This window comes from Alosa alosa, chromosome 3 (assembly GCF_017589495.1).
Source record: "Alosa alosa isolate M-15738 ecotype Scorff River chromosome 3, AALO_Geno_1.1, whole genome shotgun sequence".
NCBI lineage: Eukaryota > Metazoa > Chordata > Actinopteri > Clupeiformes > Clupeidae > Alosa > Alosa alosa.
Genome location: NC_063191.1, coordinates 7,519,331 through 7,539,388, shown reverse-complemented (window position 1 = coordinate 7,539,388; position 20,058 = coordinate 7,519,331). Strand labels below are relative to the sequence as shown.

General features: G+C 43.4%; 1 protein-coding gene across 3 annotated transcripts in view; it reads right to left on the bottom strand.

Moving 5' to 3' along the window:
* Positions 1–3,072: 3,072 nt before the first annotated feature.
* The window catches only part of LOC125292447 (nectin-3-like protein), a gene marked incomplete at its 3' end in the record, with an annotated part of 78,969 nt that continues 61,983 nt past the window's right edge, over positions 3,073–20,058 (bottom strand). For all 3 annotated transcript variants that reach the window (XM_048239729.1, XM_048239728.1, XM_048239730.1), the window contains 9 exon segments: positions 3,073–4,450; positions 4,693–4,702; positions 4,858–4,943; positions 5,200–5,218; positions 5,307–5,373; positions 5,630–5,799; positions 13,074–13,182; positions 15,258–15,560; positions 16,790–17,131. In XM_048239729.1, the coding sequence (XP_048095686.1) occupies positions 4,364–4,450; positions 4,693–4,702; positions 4,858–4,943; positions 5,200–5,218; positions 5,307–5,373; positions 5,630–5,799; positions 13,074–13,182; positions 15,258–15,560; positions 16,790–17,030 (1,092 nt within the window). In that variant the 5' untranslated portion in view covers positions 17,031–17,131.

Genomic DNA, 20,058 nt, shown 5'->3' with positions numbered 1-20,058 from the left:
TAGATTTGATATAGGCCTGTAGTTGCTCAGATTGGTATGGTCAAGTTTTGACTTTTAAGTAAAGGTTTCACAACAGCGGTTTTAAAAGCAGTTGGAAATATACCTGTTTCTAATGAGGCATTTATTACCTTGAGAAAAAAAGGAGCTAAGCCATCATATACTTTTTTGAGGAATGTAGTAGGGATTGGATCTAAAACACATGTTGAGGAGCCGGTTTGAGTTATAATTTTACCAAGCTCAGATTGAGTAATAGTGCTAAAGGACCTTAATTTTGGGGGCTGTTTTTGGGTGTACTATCAAACATATTACTTGTGTTACCAATAGCCTCCCTTATAGAAATGACTTTGTTTTTGAAGAAGTCTGCAAATTCTTTTTCGTGATCTTAGAGAGGAGAAAAAGAGACAATGTTAGTATTTTTTCTTTTGTTGTTTTGTTGATGTTTTTGTTTTTTTTCTTAGCTGACAAAGACACACACATCACAAGGACATGAACACACAAAAGGAACACATAATGTATGTCCTAAATGATCAGGGAAATAGATAGCAAATCAACAGTGTAAATCATTACTAATAAAATGGCTGACATTTTTTTTTTTATGTAGCAGGCCTTTTTGCTGTAGAGATAATGACTCCCTATCCCTATCCATACAGGGCCGGCATTCCCATCATCTTGTGATAGACTTTGCATGACCTAATGTGTGTGTGTGTGTGTGGGGAGAGGGAGAGGGAGAGAGCGTGTCACCACCTCCACCATGCGCAGCAGCATGGCCAGATCTGCCTGCTGGCCAGGCCGAAAGTGGGAGAGAATTTGCGCAGCTCGGACTCAGGCCTACTGTCATTCTCATTGCGACTCCCCACACTGCCACTACGCTCCCCTAACTGTCCTATGGGCACCGACCTCGGGCCTAACATACCCAGTGGCATTAGACAAAGGCTCCACCACGCTACTGTCGCCACATTGTGGAGAGGCACACTGTTCAGAAGACAGAAGCTAGCTATGGACATTAGGGCTACCTCCAGCCTCGCCACACCACTAACACCCTGCTAACTTCCGATGAACACCGAACCTGTGAAACATTATTCCCACCAGTGACATTGGGCAAACGACCAACGCTTGTGCTTGGTGTAAGCTAAACTATGGAGTAAACTCTCACTTTGTCCAGCTGCATCATTGCAAGGCAGGACGATCTGAAGCCTCACCAAACGCGAATCACCGCCATTTTCTGAAGGCAGATATTCCCCTTCAGAATCAGGGTCCGCTGAATAGAAGACCCAACACTTCATTTCAGGTAAACTTTTGATGCCATTAGACGATAATCTAATGCAAATACCGCTGATCGCTGACAATATCGCTTCTGATAAAATAGCTCACTGCCACTCAGTCTCGGTATTGCACGCACTGATTCACTGCAGCTGTAGCCTTTGAAAGTTTTGTTAAAAGCATTTTTTCCCGACTCGAGGATGACGTATGACATGTCTGCCATCCAGTGGAGTGGAGGTCGAACGAAATATGACACCCCATTTGACTAAAATAATTCGCTTTATTCAGTAATCGGTGATCTTGTCGCATCAAAGTCGACTGGCGCCCTAGAGGGTTAAGTCTATGGGGAAATTTTTTAGTAGATTTTAATTAATAGTTCAAAAAGTATAAAAGTTACAAAGTTGAAAAATACATAGCTGAAGTCATCTAAGTAAGACGCGACGCAACTTGCTAGGTTAGTTGTGGTGGCTGCTATGCTGTTTTGCTAGGTTAATCTCATTGGTTGCTATATTGGTTTGCTAGGTTGTAATTGTGGAAGTGGTTGCTAGGCTGTTGCTAGGGTATTTTACATGGTTGCTATATTGGTTTGCTAGGTAGGTTTAATATAGTTGGAATGACTGAACAGTTAAATAGGTGGATAGTTTAAATGGTTAAATTATATTTGCTAGGTAGATGAGGTTTAATATAGTTGGAATGACTGAACAGTTAAATAGGTGGATAGTTTAAATGGTTAAATTATTTAATAGGGAATTATTGTAGTGAGGACTTTTTATTTTGAAAAGTTGTGGACAGAGGAAACAGTTGAACAGGATGTGTAGTCTTGAGAATGAGACTGTATGCTTAAAGCCCGAGAAACTGATAGTTGATGCAGGTGGCCTGGCCACCTGGCACAATATTCTAATTGCTGTGATGTCATAAAGGCCAATGTTAAGTCTATGGGGAAATTTTTAGTAGATTTTAATTAATAGTTCAAAAAGTATAAAAGTTACAAAGTTGAAAAATACATAGCTGAAGTCATCTAAGTAAGACGTACGCAACTTGCTAGGTTAGTTGTGGTGGTTGCTATGCTGGTTGCTAGGTTAATCTCATTGGTTGCTATATTGGTTGCTAGGTTGTAATTGTGGAAGTGGTTGCTAGGCTGTTGCTAGGGTATTTTACATGGTTGCTATATTGGTTGCTAGGTAGGTTTAATATAGTTGGAATGACTGAACAGTTAAATAGGTGGATAGTTTAAATGGTTAAATTATTTGCTAGGTAGATGAGGTTTAATATAGTTGGAATGACTGAACAGTTAAATAGGTGGATAGTTTAAATGGTTAAATTATTTAATAGGGAATTATTGTAGTGAGGACTTTTATTTTGAAAAAGTTGTGGACAGAGGAAACAGTTGAACAGGATGTGTAGTCTTAAGAGAATGAGACTGTATGCTTAAAGCCTGAGAAACTGACAGTTGATGCAGGTGGCCTGGCCACCTGGCACAATATTCTAATTGCTGTGATGTCATAAAGGCCAATGTTAAGTCAATGGAGAAATTTTTATAGTTTTTAATTAATAGTTTAAAAAGTATAAAAGTTACAAAGTTGAAGCACTCATGTCCTAAGTAAGACCTACGTAACAAAGTTTGAATGAAGTTTTTACGTTAAATGGTTGAAGCTGCATTAAACACGTTAGAAGAAGAATAATAATAATAAGAAAAGTTGGAATAACAGTACAGTGCATTTTCATGCACTGTAATAAATCGGATAACAATAGAGGGCATTTTTCATGCACTCTAATAAAAGCATAGAAGGGCAAATAGTCAAAGAATAGTTCAAAAGGTAAAGATCATAATAAAAAGAAAACATAAAACACAAGGTAAAATCATTTAAAAATAAAGAATGATAAAGTATAGTAAACAAAAACAAAGGCAAAAGTAGTAAAAAAGTAATACAAGTAATAAAAGACAAGGTAGAATAATTAGTCAGATACAGAATTTGTAACTCGGTGCAGTTAGCAGAAAGCATCTGAGAACAATTTGGTCTTAAGTCTAGATTTAAAACTGGCTAGTTTTACAGTTAGTTCCAGATCTGAGCCGCATAGCAGCTAAAAGCTGCTTCACCATGTTTAGTTCTAAATTCCATGACCCGTGGGAACCCTGCTTTACTTTGAGGTCGGCTACGACAGCGGCTCTAGGAGTTCCGATGCAGCCTACTTTTTAGTTATCTTGGTGCATGGTGTTGTACTGTAGGCTAGTGTTGACTTAAGTTCACTGCTGATTTCGTTTCTAAGCATAGCCTACTAAACACATAAATTGACTGTCGTCACATAAGTTGACTTTGTTTCTGTGTTAAGATCCGCTGTTTCTCAACTTATCTGAACCTTTCCCACCTTGTCTACGATTCTGAGTTTTCTTTTTAAGCCGCTCTCTCTCTTCCTCGCTCGCTGGCTGTAGTGAAGAAAGCTCGACTCCGCTGGAGTCCAAATGCAGTTTGGGAGGGACAGAAATACCTTAACAGAGCAAGCAGCAACCCTCCTCTATCTGAGGACTAAGCTAAAGTAGCCTATCTATTTTGTAAGTTAATGTAAAACACATAGGTTGGTGAAAGAACTGTAAGCTCAAAATTCAGCTCATTAAAGTGTAAGCTAATTAAAGCATGTTTAGACACACAGGGCCAGATGTACGTACATTTGCGAACGTAGCGTTATCAGCGTCATGGACAAACCACACATTGCGAACGATGTCAGACCCAAGTTTCCATCGTATTTATCAATCGTTCAATCCTTAGTGTAAACTGCGCTTTTCTCTGCCTTTCTCCGACATAAATTTAAATAGTGAAGTAAAGTACAGATACGTGAAATTTCTACTTAAGTACAGTAATGAAGTATTTGTACTCCGTTACATTACAACACTGCTTGTATTGTAGCCTAACTGTAAAAATTAATATCAGAAAAATTATCTGACACCCCCCCCAAAACTAATATTTCTGTGTCTTTGGGGGGTACTGGGTCTTCATTGGGGGCTATAGTACCCCCCTGTACCCCCTGTAATTGGAACTACGGTGAACACTACTTTAAAAAAGCCGAAACAACTAAAATTAAATCTGAAAACTTAGAATGTCACGTGTCATATTTGCTGAGACTCTGCTTCTTCACGCATCATGCTCAGCTCAGAAGATCCTTCTCTTGCATCTTCCCGTGACTGTGATCTACCCTAGTAAGACACACAAACAACATGATTTTCACACATCTCCAAAAAGATAATCATTAGTACTACAGACAGCATCTCAGGCAACACATAAACAAGTACAACAACTATTCAATAACTGCATTATGTAGTCATGATAAAAATAACTTGAGAAGTGAGTGTCTACTGGTACATGTCATATTTGCCCTGTTGTGGGCATGTGAAACATTTTTCTCTGATTCTTAAAGGAAATGAAGATTAAAGCTTACCGATAATTGACTGGGAAAATTAAAGGGAAGCAAGAAAGAGAGGGATTAAAAGTAGACCCAGTAAACTTTGAACTAACTATAATTAATTAAAAGTCATTTAGCACTGCAATTCATAATATAAAATATGACTTACTGAGTACATGTACTGTATATTAAAGTACTTACCCTCCTGAGATCGGCTCACGGTTTGGTGGGGTTTCCATACTTTGCCTTCCCAGTCGTGACATGTTGTCGAAACATGTTGTTGCAAACTGGGAAAATATTTCAACTCACCCTTAATGCCAGCAAACATTTAACATTTGTAGAAATCACATTTTATATCCCACCAGTTAACTGAATTGTCATTTCCAAATCATCATCTTCAGAAATTCTTGAATAAACGCATAATGCTACATTGTGGGATATGGAGGAATAAAGGGGATAAATGCAAAGGGGGAAATGGCACATACGCAACACTGACAATATTTTGTTGACAAATATACACCTGAAAACAGAAACATAGCTTACCGAATGTTTCAGGACAAATCTGTTGAAAATATAAAGGAAAAAACATTAAGGTTCAGTAAAAACACATATAAATCTTTTACTCATGATTTATAGGTAATACGTTTTACCTGACACATAATATACAACCGAGAGTTAGGAATATGGTGAAAATGCTCCAGATTAAACAGTAATCTCCTGTAATGACAAAGAGTGTGAGGGATAGAAAATGGATCGATGTCACATTTCTACCTCATGCTAAAGCAGATTTAATGCAACAAATAATTCCATGCGTTAAATGCAGATACAATTTTACATTGTATATCGAGATGTGTACAGCTCAGTAAACTATTGACTTGGAAATAATGATTAAAATAATCCATAACTTTTGAAATTAAAAATAAATAAATATATAAATAAATATATATATAAATAAATAAATATAAATACTCACGAGTACATTGGTGCAGAAATGGAACAAATACATGCAATGAACCTGTTGCTGACCCATACAAGTTTGAAACCTCACAATCATACAGGCCATTCATGTCATATGTTAAATTGTGGAAGTGGAGTTGGCTTCCATTTTTTGTAATTCTATTATCGGAGAGAGGAACTCCATTCCTGTGCAGGAGCAAAGTCAAAGTCAAAGTTAATTTTATCATACCAAAGAGGGGATATATATACAAACATACAGATACACAGATACCCCCCCCCACACACAGACACACTCACCACGCACATATACTAAAAATCCTAAATATAAATAAGCCTAACAGTTCACACACACACACACACACACACTCTATAGATAATAAGTTGGGCATCCAGTGCAATACAATAACTTAAGGGTAGACCATTATGTCCATTGATTTTATTATGTGTCTTTTATAAGAGCCTGATTGCTGAGGGGACAAATGATTTGCTAAATATATTTTATCCTTCTTTGAAGCATCCTTCCATTGCCCCGCTGACTTACTTGAAATTTAATCATGCGTTGCAGCTTGACCTGATCTTGCTTGTGCACGTTACCAAAACACAAATCAAACCAAAAGACAAGATGCTCTGGAGGACGGCTTTATAAAACAGCTGCTAGATATAACGGTCAACTGGCACCAGTTGTGGTTTGAGCATGATGACATTTGAACTAATCTAATGTGACAACACAGAAATATGCTAACGGGTAAACTGATTGAAGTTCACAGCTCTGATGGTCTTATTTTATAACATTAGCCAGTTGTGAAGAATGAGACCTCACGGTCCAAACTCACAAAGGGGATGCGCGCTCTTTCAGGCAACCAAGGTACAAGGAGACATTGACGAACCACAGACAAGTGCAAACTTTGTGCTAAGAGTGCTGGTTTATTTACAGTGTTCAAAAGTGATAAACAAAAACTTTGAAAAAAGGCTACAAACAAAAAATCAACACCAGGGTTGCTCACACTTAAAGACTTAACTAAACAAAATAACCAATACAAAACTAATAGGGATTCACAGAGTTAAATGTTCACAAACCAGACTCAGCCTCACAGCAAGCTGCTCTCCCTATGCCACTCTCTCCTGAATGACAGAAGCTCAGCCTTTTTATGGGCCTACCCATTAGAAATGTCACTCAAAAAAATGGTGGGAGAGTAGTGCACAAACAATTAATAAAATAAAGACATTAATCATAACAAAAATAAACATGCCTTGATCCTAACAATTTTACCCTTATTTTACGCTATAAAAAAATATACTTTCTCTTTCCCTAAAACCAGTTCAAAACCCTAACCACAATTACAGACACGCCATCAAAACAAAAAAATACAAAAAGATTGCAACTTTGACAATTCAGGTTTCTCGGGGGACCATTGATGGCGGGACACACAACAGGGAAGTGAATGCAGTCAGTGTAGGTGCTGTGGCGTGGGAATACTGGTGCGTGTGGTGGAAATGTTTGGTGGAGCAAAACCAGCGGGTACCTCGCGGCTTGCGGAGATGTTGTGGATGAAAACTGGTGAGTACAAAAATATGTGTGACGCTATGTGACGGTGAAATATGAATGTTCAGAACGCTAAACCGTATCGCGCGGTAATGAACTTGCAAGTGCCCGGTGCAGGTGTGCGCGCGGTGTGTCGGGAAATGTTTGTCAGTTATGTGTAGGGACAACGCCCGGGAGCATTTGGGGAAAGTTTAACTGGAGGGCAACTTTTCCACATTTCCCCCTCTGGAGACTCGGCACAGGGGTGGCGGAGACAGGTAGTCAGCAACCAGGTTGTGCTTTCCTGGCCTGTAAACAACCCTCAAACTTAAAGGGCTGCAGAGCTAAAACCACCTGTCCTTTATCTGGCCTAACCATTTCAGTGCTCGATGGTCTGTTTCAAGCCGAAAGTCTCTACCTAGAAGGTAGTAACGAATGTGTCCAAGGCCCACTTCACCGGGAGACACTCCAGCCTCGACAGCTGAGTATCGGGTCTCGTGGGGAACAGTTTATGCTAATGTAGGCGACGGGTCGCTGTTGGTCGCCTTCCCCTGGAGTAGGACCGCCCCAGCCCAACCCCAGAGGCGCCAGTTTGGACTGTCCATGGCTTGTCAAAGTCAGGGCTCTTCAAAACTGCATCGCTGCACAGAGCCTCCTTCAACTCTGTGAAGGCTCTCTCTCGTATGCTCCTCCCACCTGACCCTTGCTGACCCAGACTTCCTGGTCAGGTCAGTGAGCGGGCGCCGGGCCATGGTGGCAAAGTTAGGCACAAAGCCTGTACCACCTGCAAGACCCAAAAAGGACCTCACATCCTTCTTGGTTTGAGGCAGCGGGCAGTTGTGGGATGGCCTCGAAGCTTGTCAGTTTGTGGGATGGATCACACCATGGCCCACAATGTAACCCAGGTAACGCACTCGGGCCGCAGCAATGGTGCATTTCTTTTGGGCTGGATCGCCAACCCAGCCTCAGGACGCTAGTTTGAAGATCTCGGCTAGATGTTCCACGTGTTCCTCCAGGTGGCTGTGGGACCACGATATCACCCAGGAAGCACCAGCAAAGGCCCCAGTCCTTCTAGCACGCGGTCCATGAGCCGCTGGAAGGTGGCTGGTGCTCCCTGGAGACCGAGGGGCATCTTTGTGAACTGGAACAGCCCAGGGGTGATCGGAAGGCAGTGTAGAATCTGGCCTCCTTGGCCAGCGGGACCTGCCAGTACCCTTTGCTCAAGTCCAACGTCGCGGATGAACTGGCCCCACCCACTGCTCCACCAGCTCCTCGAGCCGCGGGCATGGGTAGGCGCCGGGGGTCTGGGCATTGACTTGGCGGAAGTCCACACAGAACCTCATGGTGCCATCCTTCTTCGCCACCAGGACAATGGGGCTACTCCAGGCACTGTCCGAAGGGCCAGCCGACGCCCAGTCGCTCCATCACCTGCAGCTCCTCCTGGAGAGCAGGCAGTAACCCGCCCGAACCCGTACATTCGCTGCCGCCGGGGTGGTCTCTTTCAGGTGGATCGGGTGCTCAGCCAGTGAAGTAGTCCCAGGCTGCCCGGTGAACAGGCCTTCGGGATGACAGCCCGCAGCTCTTCCTGTTGCTCTGGCGGTGAGATGGGAGAAGTCTGGTTCCCTGCTGTGCAGTCAGTGGGAAAAACTGCTCAGGGGTGTCATACTCTTTCTCACGGCTTGCACCATGAGCTGGTCCTCACCGGGCGGCTTTCTGTCGGTACTCTTTTGAGCAGGTTTATATGGAACACCCGCTGTGGCTTCCTCCTCCCAGGCATGTCCAGCTCGTAGGTGGCTGGCCCCATCTTCCGGCTGATGCTGAAGGGCCCCTGCCACTTGGCCAGCAGCTTGTTCTCCTCTGTTGGCAGGAGCAGGAGAACTTTCTGGCTGGGCTGGAACGCGCTCGCTGTCGGGCTGACTTGTCATACCAGCTGGACTGGGTCTGTTGAGCTGTTCTCCATGTTCTCCCTCACCAGGGTCGCCATCTCCTCCATCTTCTCCCTTATGGCGATCACATAGGTGAGGATGTTGGTGGTAGTGGCGCTCGGTGACTCCCAGGCATCCCTCAGCAAATCCAGAGGCCCCCGCACTTGCCTCCCATACAAAAGTTCAAATGGCGAGAACCCGGTTGAGGCTTGGGGTACCTCACGGTATGCAAACATGACGTAAGGGAGCCAGCGATCCCAGTCCTTGGCATTAGCACCCATCAACTTTCGCAGCATGCTTTTGAGGGTCTGGTTGTACCTCTCCACCAGCCCGTCGGTCTGCGGGTGGTAGGGAGTGGTCCTAATACCCCGTATCCCTAACAACCTGTAGACCTGCTTAAGTGTGTTCGACAAGAATGCTGTGCCTTGGTCAGTTAAAATCTCCTGTGGGATCCCTACCCTGGAGAATAACTGTAGGAGGGCAGGGGCAATGGTTCTGGCGGTGACTTTGCGGAGGGGAAAAGCTTCGGGATAGCGTGTAGCGTAATCACAGACTACAAGGATGTATTTGTGACCTGTCTGTGTGCGCTCAAGGGGACCAACAATATCCATTGCTATCCTGGTGAAGGGGACTTCAATGACAGGGAGAAGCTGAAGTGGGTATGGCTTAACCCTCTGCTTGCTGGTGAGCTGACAAGTGGGGCATGTCTTGCAGTGTGTGTGAACGTCTGTGTACAAGCCGGGCCAATAAAATCTGTTAGAGATTCTCTGCAGGGTCTTCACACTACCCAGGTGACCTGCCCATGGGATGTCATGACCCAGCTTGAGAATATTAGGTCTCAGGCTAGTGGTGATAACCAGCTGCTCAGTGCTGCCACCCTCTGGCTGGTGGTAGAGCAACCCATCTTTAACAAAATAGTCCTCCCCAGAGAGGGATTTAGCCTGGCCTGTGCTCACACCGTCAATTCCCGTGGCATTACTGAAAAGATCTTTGAGCGTCTTGTCCTGCTCTTGTAGCAATTTCAAATCATGGGGCACATCCCAAACATCTGGAGCTGCAGTGGGGGTTACATTCTGCTCTGCACTCGTCATGGACTCAACTCTGTGAATCAGCTTTTCACGCCGGCGCTGATGCGGCCCTTCATGCGCGGCCTGTTTGTGTTGGGGGCTTAATCTTCATCACAGTAGGGGAACAATTCACAGACCTTCTGCTTCTCTGTCTCGTCATCTGCCACTCTTTTAGCCTGAGATCTGGTCACAACTATACTTATGGGTGAAGTAGATTGCACCAGCTCTGGCAAAATTGCAACATCTTGGCCCAACACTATGGGATGATGGAGGCCCTTCACTACTCCGGCTTTGAGAGTGTATGTGTGGCCGTGTACACGCAGGCATGTTTCAGCTAGAGGGTATCGGTGCTCGTCGCCATTTACACACCGCACCCGTAGGCATCCTCCTGTCAGCATTCCTGGCTGATCAACCAGATGGGGTTGCACCAGCGTCTGGGTGCTACCGGTATCTAAAAGGGCTCTAGCTGCTCTACCATTAACAGCAACATCAACAGTCTGCACTCTGTTCTGGACTTCTGACAGACTAGTAGTGGTGACCTGAGCACTGGGGCCAAAACTTCTTGGTCGCTTGTCAGGGCAGTTACGTATGAAATGTCCGGGCCTGCTACAATGGTGACATAGCGGCTCAGTACTTGTGGGTGCGGAATGAGTGGATGCAGGTTGTCCATGTGGAGAGGCTCTGGGTGTGTGTGGAGGTGTGCGACTACTTTGACCCCTACGCTGATCCCTACCCCTAGGACCCACTCCCGCACCATAGCCCGCAGACTTACCCCTCTCCGCAGGTTGGCTGAAGCCCTGGTAACGGAAGTCCTTCGGTCCACAACGGGCGGCGAGGAAGGAGTCCACCAGTTCTGCTGCTCATTGTCCGGTCTGTGGATCATGCTCCTTGACCCACACGCGCACATCAGGAGCCAGCGAACGCAGGAACTGCTCCAGAATCAGAGTCTCTCCGATCTCCTCCACAGTCTTCTCTGTGGGCTTCATCCATTTGGTGTAGAGGTCTTTAATCCGATTGTAGAACTCTCGTGGCGTCTCGCCAGGCTGGATGCGAGGGTCCCGGAACCTCTGACGGTAGACCTCGCAGTTTATCTCAAACTTGGCCAGGATGGCGTCCTTCACTTTCAAGTAGTCTCTGGCGTCTGCAGGATCCATAGCCACGTATGCGGCTCTCGCCTTGCCCGTCAGGTAGGGCACCAGGAACGTGGCCCAGTCAGCAGGGGGCCACCGGTATGCAGCAGCGAGCCTCTCGAACGTGGTCATGTACTGCTCGACGTCATCTCCCTCCTCCATCTTGGGCACCGACGCTCGGGTCCAGGTTGCTGGGGCTGGTCCTCCTTGGTTCATCACTGGGTGCTGGGGGGCTGCAGGCATCCACAGGGAGGCTGGCAGCGTAGCAGGCTGGCTACTCGGGCCAGCAGGGACCGTTGCTGGATGTGCAGCAAGAGGCACCACAGGAACCGCAGCAGGGGGCGCCGTGAAGGCGACGACAGCAGGGGGCGCCGTGGAGGCGACTACCGCATCAGCAGGCATTGCAGAGGTGACCCCAGGAACGGCCCCTGGAGCTGCAGGGGGAACTCTTGCCCTCATTTCTTCCAGTTCGCCGTGGACAGTGTTGAGTTGGACCTGGACGTTCCTCCATCTCTGCTCCTGTTTGACGGCCTCCTTCTCCTGGTTGCTCACGGCCCTCTGGAGCATCTTGAACACGGAGGCGAAGTCGGGTGCATCACTTACTTTCTCCCCGTCTGTTTCAGGCACCAGGTCTTCGACCCCCTCCCCGCCATCTTCTTGGCGGGTCGACATCAGCCTGCCAGTGTCTTTCAACCGTCGGTACGCCACCTTACTACGCACTTGGGCTCGTCTAGTCAACCTTTCTCTCAGTGCCCTAGGGGGCGCCACAATCCCACCGCTGCCACCACGTGTGAAGAATGAGACCTCACGGTCCAAACTCACAAAGGGGATGCGCGCTCTTTCAGGCAACCAAGGTACAAGGAGACATTGACGAACCACAGACAAGTGCAAACTTTGTGCTAAGAGTGCTGGTTTATTTACAGTGTTCAAAAGTGATAAACAAAACTTTTGAAAAAAAGGCTACAAACAAAATCAACACGAGGGTTGCTCACACTTAAAGACTTAACTAAACAAAATAACCAATACAAAACTAATAGGGATTCACAGAGTTAAATGTTCACAAACCAGACTCAGCCTCACAGCAAGCTGCTCTCCCTATGCCACTCTCTCCTGAATGACAGAAGCTCAGCCTTTTATGGGCCTACCCATTAGAAACGCCAAAAAAAAAATGGTGGGAGAGTAGTGCACAAAACAATTAACAAAATAAAGACATTAATCATAACAAAAATAAACATGCCTTGATCCTAACAATTTTACCCTTATTTTTATTTATAAAATAAAAAATATACTTTCTCTTTCCCTAAAACCAGTTCAAAACCCTAACCACAATTACAGACACGCCATCAAAACAAAAAAATACAAAAAGATTGCAACTTTGACAATTCGGGTTTCTCAGGGGACCATTGATGGCGGGACACACAACAGGGAAGTGAATGCAGTCAGTGGAGGTGCTATGGCGTGGGAATACTGGTGCGTGTGGTGGAAATGTTTGGTGGAGCAAAACCAGCGAGTACCTTTGGCGGCTATGGAAATGTTGTGGATGAAAACTGGTGAGTACAGAAATATGTGTGACGCTATGTGACGGTGAAATATGAATGTGTTCAGAGAACGCTAAACCGTATCGGCGTGTAATGAACTTGCCAAGTGCCGTGTGCAGGTGTGTGCGTGTGTGTTGGGAAATGTTTGTCAGTTATGTGTAGGGACAATGTCGGGAGCATTTGGGGAAAAGTTTAACTGGAGGGCAACTTTTCCACACCAGTACAAACCAATTGTTTTTTTGCCAAGTAAAGTTCAAACACCATCCCACAAATTGTACCTTCTCCATTTATATTGTACATCCTCTGGATTGGCGTCTGTTTGACATTGAAACACTACAGATGGAGGGGGACTCTGAAGAGTGGTCACTTTAGCAGGATCAGGGGGATCTAAAAGAAAAAAATAATCAACAGATCAAACTTTTACCACTAACAGAACATATGCATGGGTGCCCTGGATTTACAGTCCTGTCTTCAACATACACCAATCTGCCTGCAAAGCTTGCAGATCCTGGAGTCCTGAAATCCACTTTTAACGGAATCCTGGATTTACTGACTGACAGGCCACAGGTGGTGAGGATGAAATATAGACAGGAGAGATGCCTAGTTCCATAGATAGGGGAGTTTCACACACCGGCCAATCAAAACCAACAACAACAACAAAATTACTAACAAGTTCTGGGCAGAAAACAATCACCAACAAAACAGCAGTGTAGTGGCTAGCATGCAATAGCCACACAAGTCATGGGTTCAATTCCCAGCTGCCACCATTGTGTCCTTGATGTGTAGAACCGTTTTGTAGCTATGGAATTAATTTGTCTGTGTGCAAAAAAAATGCATACCTGCAGAAATATTTTGTGCACTTGTGAAAAACAGTTGTCCACAGGGATTTAGTTTGAATGTGTGTGGAACAGCTTTATAGCTACAGGCAATAAAAGGAACTTATGTCTTTGCACATACAATTAGGCAGCAATTGGGAGAAGTATGACATCTATCTTTCGTGTGCAAATTGGATCTACAAAGGTACAAAACTTTTTTTACAGACACAAATTTTGGCAGTGTTTTGTCGTCATTTCTGAAGAGCCAATCAGCGAATTTTAGCACGGTCTTGACAGCGTTTCTGCACAGCTAATCAGCACATGGTATGGTATGGTGCCCGCCAACCCTGGCCGAGAGATGTGTCACATGACGTCCCCTGATTGGCTAGTCAGTAGGCAGTTGGATCAATCTTTTTAGAACAGGCAAGAGCTTTCTAGCCTCACGTCAGCAGCGCTGCATCACCCATATACATTAAAACAACCAGCGGATGGTGGGCGGGTGCGGTTTTGAAAATTGGTCAAAAAACTTTGGGTGGCGTGTTCCTTTAAGCACCATCACACAAGTTGAAACTTACATCTGTGTCATTCTTTTTGGTGAAATGGTCTTTGCACGCTTCATCCTGTTGTCTGCTCTAACCTGGAGTTTTTTTCTTTACTTTTCGCAAACCTTGTGAGCGTGCGAACCCAAACACTGTGACCTCGCGCCAAATGTTTTTATTGGTTTATTAAGTACAAACAGGCGAGTTATGAAAAATTGAGTGTGAGGGATAATTTGTTCACTTCACACAAAAAGATCTTGGAATGAGAGCGCTAACTGTACTAGCGTTTAGTCCACTGTCTATAATAGCCTAATTTAGAATTCTTTTTTTTAACCGACTACAGACAACTTTGATCGGTTAACGTTGATACAGTCAACCATCGGTCAAACGGTCCGATGAGAGCTGAGCCAGCACAGCAATACTGGCTCATTTCCTCCGAGCAGTATGGCTCAGTTCGGTGCTGTAAGGTGCACAATTATCTGTTTCCAATGTAAACATTTGTGAATGGTACCAAAACAGAGACACGTAACATTCCAATTTTCCCGCTCTCACTCTCACACACACACACACACACAATGGAGACTCCCCTCTGTAGCCTAGGCTACCTGACTCAGAACAATCCAAGATTGTTACAGCACAGAATTTGCACTGTTGTGTTGATAAGGCCAACCTTAGTGAACACCGAGCTGAACTGTCATTAAGTTAGATAGGCTACTGATGCATGCAAATTAAATAGTTTGTTCTTATCACAACAAAGTCAATCGTGAAGATAACATTTGTTTGACAGGCAAAGTTATCAGCACTTAGCAACATGCATGTAAGAGCCTTAGGTGGTAACAAGGTAAGGTAGGCCTAATGTTAGAGCACAGCTGGGTCTCTACACGCGGTCACAGTTAACATCTATTAATTCATCAACTGTGACATGAGAGGTTTGCGCACCGCCAACGACCCTCACCCCCACCCCACCCCCGAATAAAAAAGAACAAAAAATAATAAAAATTGTGCCCTCTTGGAAATCACAAATGCCCCCTCTGTCACTGTACTCTCTGATTGTGTGAAAATGCAGAGATAGAAAACAACCCTGTAAAGATATAGCACTGATACTCACAATGGATGTTGATAGAGTAATTGAACATTTGCTGTCCATTCAATGTTGGGTGTCTGACCAAACACAGGACTTCCTTGCGCTGGATTCCTCTGGAAGGTAGACCCAGAAGATTGCAGGTGACATTGCTAGTGCCATCTGGGTTCACAGTTGAGATTGATGTAATGCTCACTGTGCTTCCAAGAGAGCTGGCATTCCATGACACCTCAGCAGGAGGATATGCGTTGTCAGCACTGCAGGTTGCAAGAGTTACCTCACTTATGCCAACCAAGGGTGTAACAGTGAGGACATTTACCACAGGTGGAGCTAAAGACATCAAAACAATTTTTAGTTGTTGTGTAAAATCACAAGGCAGGTGTGTAGCATAGAATACACTAAATGCAAATAAAAGGAAAGTGTGCTCATTTTTGTAACTCAGGGAATGGCTATAAAAATCTAGGTACTTGTTTGAAAACAATGACTTTGGCTGGACTCATGGTCTATTGTCAGATTACCGGTAATTGAAAATGGCACTCTTTAGCAAGATGTACTTTAAGTGGGTTTTGGCATAGATTGAAAAGTGACTATACTGAAAAGATCTCTGCACAAACTATAAACCTAACTCTGATACAGAGAGGGAATGCACTCACAGGGTGTGTGTGTGGGTGTGGGGGATAGTGTTCCTTGGTGGCGACTTTGACCAAGTTATTACAATATTGGAAAATGATCACATTAGGCTTTATTACATTTTTCTTGGCGTTAAAAAGGGATTTTTATTACATTATTGGGTGTTATTACATTATCGGGAAGTTATTACATTATTGGGTTCTACAGGGGCGTTCACACCAAGAACAATAACTTAAAAGATAACAGCAAAAAATATATATATTTTAGATAATATGAATGACAAAGTCCACACAAACTATAACAAATGAAAAACAATATAGTTGGGGATCACTTTCAGAGCGATTTTGAGAATGATAAAAAGCTGACAGCCAATCAAAATCCATCACATTCATCAACACAAAGGGAGACTTTCCTTATCGTTGGTCAGTGTTATAGTTATAGTTACCGTTCCTGGTGTGAACGGCCCTTAACCATTAAACCAAAGTAAAATATGTGGAGTATTCCAATCTTATTCGCAAAGTTTTTTATGAGCGGAGCTATGTGCAGCTTCTGAAAAGATGTCGGGAATGAAAAAGGTAGGCTAAACTTTTGGGCTGAGTCACGTAAGACTGCATAGTAGCGACACAGTGGCAGTATAGCTTAGGTAGTTATAATGTTACTACAGTATGAAAACATTCACGAAAGTAACTTTAGAACTTTGATAGAGACGTTATTGAACAGAATATGCTGTGTGACATGTAAACAGGAATATTAACAGAATAGTCTACTACAAACTCAGGTAACCATATTTGCAATATTGTCTTATTCTGAATAAGATTAATACTCTGAATATTAATGTATTAATGTATTAATGTAAACATGTACTCAATTACACAACATCACGTTGGGTTTGGTTTCAAACTACCATTGTATAAATAGAATGATCTTACCATGCACAGTCAACTGGATGGATTTCTTGACAGGACTGCCTTTAAACAAAGTAAATCTACAGGAGTAATTCCCACAATCTTTAATACTTGCATTCTTTAAAAGAATATTTGCTACGCCTTCTTGAATATTCCCAATAAATTTAAGACGTGTTTTGAGATCATCCACTTCTTCAGGTGTTGTATTCCTATTTCTTATGATTGTGAAAATCTTTTTTTGAACCGTCTTCGGTGTTGTTCTCATCCAATCTACCTGAATGACAACTTCAGCTCCAGATAATTGACAGACCAATTCAACGTCTTCTCCGGCAATGACTTCTTTATCAACACCAATAATTTGGAGGGCTGTTGAAAACACAAAAGATAGGTATGTTGAAATAAGAAAAGATTGCAATGTGCCAACGTAAATGACCATAGCAACAAACACTAAACTATTACCATTCAGTAGACAACTTGTTTTTTGTAGACTATGGTAGCCTGGCTAGACAATAAGAGTGCAAACACACAGGAAATTACATAATGAAAGAACATAAAAAAGAGAAAAAGTACATGAAAGTAGCGATGGACCGATTCCGATTTTTTCATTTCTTCTAACCACTTACAGCACACACACAGTTATTTTCTATCTTGTTGGGAAACAACATACAAGGATGATTGTATGTTGTTTCCCAAATGCTTCAGTGTCTGATACAAAAAACAAGCTTGCAGAACTGGTGTCAAAATATGCAACTATCAAGTGCATCATTGTGCATGTTGGAGCAAATGACATCTACAGAGAACAGCTGTATGTCAAAGAAGATTTCAAGGAACTTTTCTCGGCCCTATGAGCTTGGAATACAAATTTTGGACACTGGACAAGATAAGATGGGTGCTGCTAAAATGACTCAAAGTCAATCGCTGGCGTCAAACTCCCTGGAATCTCAGCAAACAAATGGATGTGATGAGCATGAGGAGATAGCACCTATCAAAGCTGCTGAGAGGATATCAGAAAGGAAGGGTCATGTTGTAACACCAGTACCAATACCCCTCCCCACCTCCGTCGTCTCCTTGTCACCACAAAGACACAACAACATGGAATACACTACTGGAATACATGCTGAAAGCGGAGCATCTGCAACAAACTTCCCAGAACCTCAGCAGGCAGATGGAGACTGGATCAATTTTTAACCCCAACCTCCTTGATTTCCCATCACCACCCACACCCAATCACATCCCCACCCAATCAAACTCCCCAGGCCACACAAACCCCCCTAATCTCCCATCACCATCGCCACCCCGTCATCCCATCACCCACTCAAACTCCACAGGATCCCCTGAATACCCATCACCATCCCCACCCAAGCACATGATGTTCCCTGCAAGAATGGAGAGACCAGTAGCCATGCAGAGTTTTACTAGCCCAAGATCATTAGCACCAAAGAAGCGAAGGGCACCTCCACCCCCTCCCCGTTTAGAAGGATCTCTTAAGCAGCAGCAACCTCTTAGTTCATTTTCTCAGCCGGCATATAGCATGGAATGTTCAGTGGAAGATACAGATGGCAGCAGCAGGGGACAATTATATGATGACTGTATTGCATGATATTCTCAGGGTCCCTGCAATATAAATGGTACTGACAGTAGTTTTGAGAACATGCCGGGACCCAGTAAGCCCATGACATTCTCTATTCCTGTATTGACAAGAAATAGAACACAAATGCATCGAGCTTGGGTAATGCATCGATAGGGTAAACCAGTCCAATCTCCTACCCGTACCACATCAACCTCAGATTTCCCCCATGGATCATATTTCCCCAACACTTACAGCAAAACTAGCACTCCTAAATATCAGATCTCTTTCAAACAAATCATTCTTAATTTATGATCTAATTTGCACACACAACCTTGATTTTTTACTTTTAACTGAGACATGGTTAGATCAAGCAAACAGTGCTGCTACTCTCATCGAATCAGCTCCCCCAAATTTCAGTTTTTTGAGTGCTACCAGAGCAAATAAAAGAGGTGGGGGATAGCCACAATTTTCAAGGCGTCTTTTCAATCCAATCATTAGATCATTCGGTGACTTTACTTCATTTGAATATCTGTGTGCATGCATTAAGTCTTCTCCTCAGATTTTATTACTGACAATTTACAGGCCTCCAAAACATTCAGCTAAAGTTTTTCTTGAAGAGCTAGGTGAACTGCTATCAGTTGTTTGCATAGAGTTTGACTGTCTTATTATATCAGGGGATCTAAACTTGCATGTGGATAATCCTGAAAACAACTATGCCAAGGAATTCATTGCACTAATCGATACTTTCTCCCTAACACAGCATGTAAAGGGGCCAACACACTCTCTCGGCCATACCCTCGACCTTGTTATCACAAAGGGTCTCGATGTAAAGACCTGGCCTTATCTGATCATTTCTGCGTGTTCTTTGATGTGTCTATGTCCCCACACTCAAAACACAGCTATGGTGGTAAAAAGGAGAATCATAAATGATCAGACAAGTGCTCTCTTTGAGCAAGCACTTTCACTAAAGTCAAGTCAACTGTCAGACTCTGAAGACTTATTTGATCACTTTAATGCAAAAATGGCAAACATTATGGATGACATTGCTCCATTACAATTCAAGAAAGTTAAGGACAAACAGAAAGCACCATGGAGGCAAAATCCAGCAGTTAAACTTCTAAAAGAGAGTGTAGGAAGACTGAAAGAAAATGGTAAATACAAACTTCAGATCCACTATGAAATCCATAAAGAGATGCTCCACATATAACTCTGAAATAGGCAAAGCAAGACAGTCTTTCTTTTCTAACATTATCAATAGAAGTTCAAATAACACTCATTATTCTATTTTCAACTGTTGATAAGTTAACAAATCCCCCTCTCAATTAGCCTGAACTTCTCTCAACTAATAAATGCAATGAGTTTTCATCTTTTTTAAAGGTAAAATTGACAAAATCAGACTCAACATATCTGCTCAATTATAAATTCAACAACCTGAACTTCCAGCAACAAACAGAGGGAAACTAAACTTGAAAAACTGTTTTTCACCTCATAGCCGGATGTCCTTCAAATTGTAAATGTATCACTGCTGTCTGGCACTTTTCCTAAGTCACTGAAAACAGCAGTTGTAAAGCCACTTCTCAAGAAGAATAACCTGGATGCCTCCATGCTAAACAATTACAGGCCCATATCAATCTACCTTTTATTGGCAAAATTATTGAAAAAAGTAGTCTTTAATCAATTAACCACCTTCCTAACATCAAATGGGTATTTTGATTACTTTCAG